Below are 3131 nucleotides of genomic sequence, written 5' to 3' on the forward strand. Positions count from 1 at the left end.
AAAGCTTAAAAAGCTTTGCCTTCCTAAAAACACTGAAGTTAATATAGATATACATTTCTCCCTTGTAAACTGTCCTTGCTGTCACCTCCCAGCAGCTGCTTCATGGCCCCTGTCAGAGCCAGCCCTGTCCCTGCACTGACCCGGCCCTGCTGCCCCACCCATGCTGTATTGTCAAGGGAAGACCCATGGTGGAAGGAAATGCACGATCACTCATCCTGGAAGGGACCTTGGGAGGTCTGTCGGCCAAGCAAAACCATGGTCAGTGGAAAAAGGGAAACACGGGTTGGGCTGTTTGTATGCTATATGATGTTAGTGTAAAATGTATACCTATATAGAAACGCAGACAGTACGGATCCCTCCAGGAAGCTGTCTTAGACACTCTGTCTCTCCAGAACCTGGCCCTGGGATCCCCTCGTCCCCCTATGCCCAGACAAGAACACACACATGCAAAGAGTTCTCTCCAGCACACAACCACAGAACTATTGAGTCATCCAGCTTCCACCTTTTCTGTGTTTCCTCTTCATGCTTGGTTCCAGTCAGGAGCTCCTTTCTCATCCAGGCCTTCCTCCTGCCACCTCTGCAGGACCTCCTGCCTGCCAGGGTGGACCATTTTGGAGCTGAAAGAAGAGACCCTTGACCATCAAACAGCTCTCTGCACCCCTCTTCTCTGCAGGGCTGTATCCCATGGGAGTCTTCCAAGCAGGTCAGGCCAAAGCCTGCTCTCCTCAAGTCCTGCTCTTTGCCTTGTTCCCCTCTCTCAGGAGCCTCCACTCTGCCTTCTCATCCCTGACCAGCTCTTCATTGTTTGTAAGTAGGAAGTCCTACAGGGTGCCTCACCTCACTGCCTCCTCAGTCACCCTTGTCAGGAAGATCATAGAATCGTAGAAGCATAGAAGCATTGAGGTTGGAAAAGACCTCTAAGATCATCAAGTCCAACCATAAACCTAACACTGCCAAGTCCACCACTAAACCATGTCCCTAAGCACTACATCTACCCGTCTTTTAAATACCTCCAGGATGGCGACTCAACCACTTCCCTGGGCATCTGTTCCAATGCTTGATAACGCATTCAGTGAAGAAATTTTTCTTAATATGCAATCTAAAGCTCCCCTGGCACAACCTGAAGCTGTTTCCTCTTGTCCTATCACTTGTTACTTGGGAAAAGAGACCGACCCCCACCTCGCTACAACCTCCTTTCAGGTAGTTGTAGAGAGTGAGAAGGTCTCCCCTCAGCCTCCTCTTCTGCATGCTAAACAACCCCAGCTCCCTCAGCAGCTCCTCATAAGACTTGTGCTCTAGACCCTTCACCAGCTTCGTTGCCCTTCTTTGGACACTCTCAGCACCTCAGTGTCATTCTTGTAATGAGAGGCCCAAAACTGACCACAGTATTTGAGGTGCAGCCTCACCAGGGCCGAGTACAGGGGCACGATCACTTCCCTGGTCCTGCTGGCCACGCTATTCCTGATGCAAGGCAAGATGCTGTTCTTGGCCACCAGGGCACACTGCCAGCTCATTCAGCTGGCTGTCCACCAACGTCCCCATGTTCTTTTCCACCAGGCAGCTTTCCAATCACTCTTCCCTGCGTGCCTGTAGTGGTGTGTGGGCTTGACCCAAGTGCAGGACCCAGCACTTGGCCTTCTTGACCCTCATACAATTGGCCTTGGCCCATCAATCCAGCCTGTCCAGATCCCTCTGTAGAGCCTTCCTACCCTCCAGCAGATCAACACTCCTGTCCAATTTGGTATCATCTGCAAATTTACTGAGGGTGCAATGGATCCCCTCCTCCAAATCATTGATAAAGATATTAAACAGAACGGGCCCCAGTACTGAGCCCTGGGGAACACCACTTGTGACTGGCCGCCAACTGAGCAGCCCTGACTCAATGAACTCAGTTCATTTTTCTCAGTTCATTGAGTTCCTCAGTGAACTGGCTGCACGCGGACACAGCATGTTTAACTTCCTTGCTAACAAACAAATTTAAACATGATGTAATTCAGGAAACCATAAACTACTCTCCTCAACCTTATGCTAAGTGCAAACTGCATCTGACGCAGTCCGCCTTTCTCAAGGACCATTCATACAAGAGCTCTTTGAGACCTAGAGATAAAAAAGAATAGACATAAACACAATTGAAGAGTGGGCTAAAGAGATATTGAGACATACTACTGGAAGATAGGAAAGTTTTTAACTCCCTGAAGCTGGAAGCAGCAGCTACATAGTTTCTTCAGCTTCTTCAGTGGGTCTTTGAGCTCCTGGTTCCTCAGGCTGTAGATGAGGGGGTTCACTGCTGGAGGAACCACCGAGTACAGAGCAGCAACCACCAGATCAAGGGATTGAGAGGAAGAGGAGGGCGGCTTCAGGTAGGCAAACACTGCCGTGCTGAGAAACAGGGAGACCACGGCCAGGTGAGGGAGGCACGTGGAAAAGGCTTTGTGCCATCCCTGCTCAGAGGGGATCCTCAGCACGGCCCTGAAGATCTGCACATAGGACACCACAAGGAAAACAAAACACACACAGAATAAACAGATGCTAATCACAAGAAGCCCCACTTCCCTGAGGTAGGCATCTGAGCAGGAGAGCTTGAGGATCTGGGGGATTTCACAGAAGAACTGGTCCACAGCATTGCCTTGGCAGAGGGGTAGGGAAAATGTATTGGCAGTGTGCAAGAGAGAGTTGAGAAACCCAGTGCCCCAGGCAGCTGCTGCCATGTGGACACAAGCTCTGCTGCCCAGCAGGGTCCCATAGTGCAGGGGTTTGCAGATGGCCACGTAGCGGTCATAGGCCATGATGGTGAGGAGATAAAACGCTGCTGTAGCACAGAAAAAGAAAAAAAAGACCTGTGCAGCACATCCCAAGTAGGAAATGGCCCTGGTGTCCCACAGGGAATTGGCCATGGCTTTGGGGAGAGTGGTGGAGATGGAGGCCAGGTCTGTGAGGGAGAGGTTGAGGAGGAAGAAGTACATGGGGGTGTGGAGGCGGTGGTCACAGGCTACGGCAGTGATGATGAGGCCGTTGCCCAGGAGGGCAGCCAGGTAGATGGCCAGGAAGAGGCAGAAGTGCAAGAGCTGCAGCTCCCGCGTGTCTGCGAAAACCCAGAGGAGGAACTCGGTAATGAAGCTTATGTTGGACAT

At 51.2% G+C, this 3131-nt stretch overlaps 1 protein-coding gene across 1 annotated transcript; it reads right to left on the minus strand.

Moving 5' to 3' along the window:
- Nucleotides 1–2162: 2162 nt before the first annotated feature.
- Nucleotides 2163–3131, minus strand: LOC309603321 (olfactory receptor 14A16-like; the record flags this gene model as incomplete). The annotated part of the gene is made up of 1 exon (XM_082338198.1): nucleotides 2163–3131. The coding sequence occupies one exon, from the start codon at nucleotides 3129–3131 to the stop codon at nucleotides 2163–2165; it is 969 nt and encodes a 322-aa protein (XP_082194324.1).

This window comes from Platalea leucorodia (assembly GCF_965183815.1).
Source record: "Platalea leucorodia genome assembly, contig: HAP1_HAP1_SCAFFOLD_54, whole genome shotgun sequence".
Classification (NCBI taxonomy): Eukaryota; Metazoa; Chordata; class Aves; order Pelecaniformes; family Threskiornithidae; genus Platalea; species Platalea leucorodia.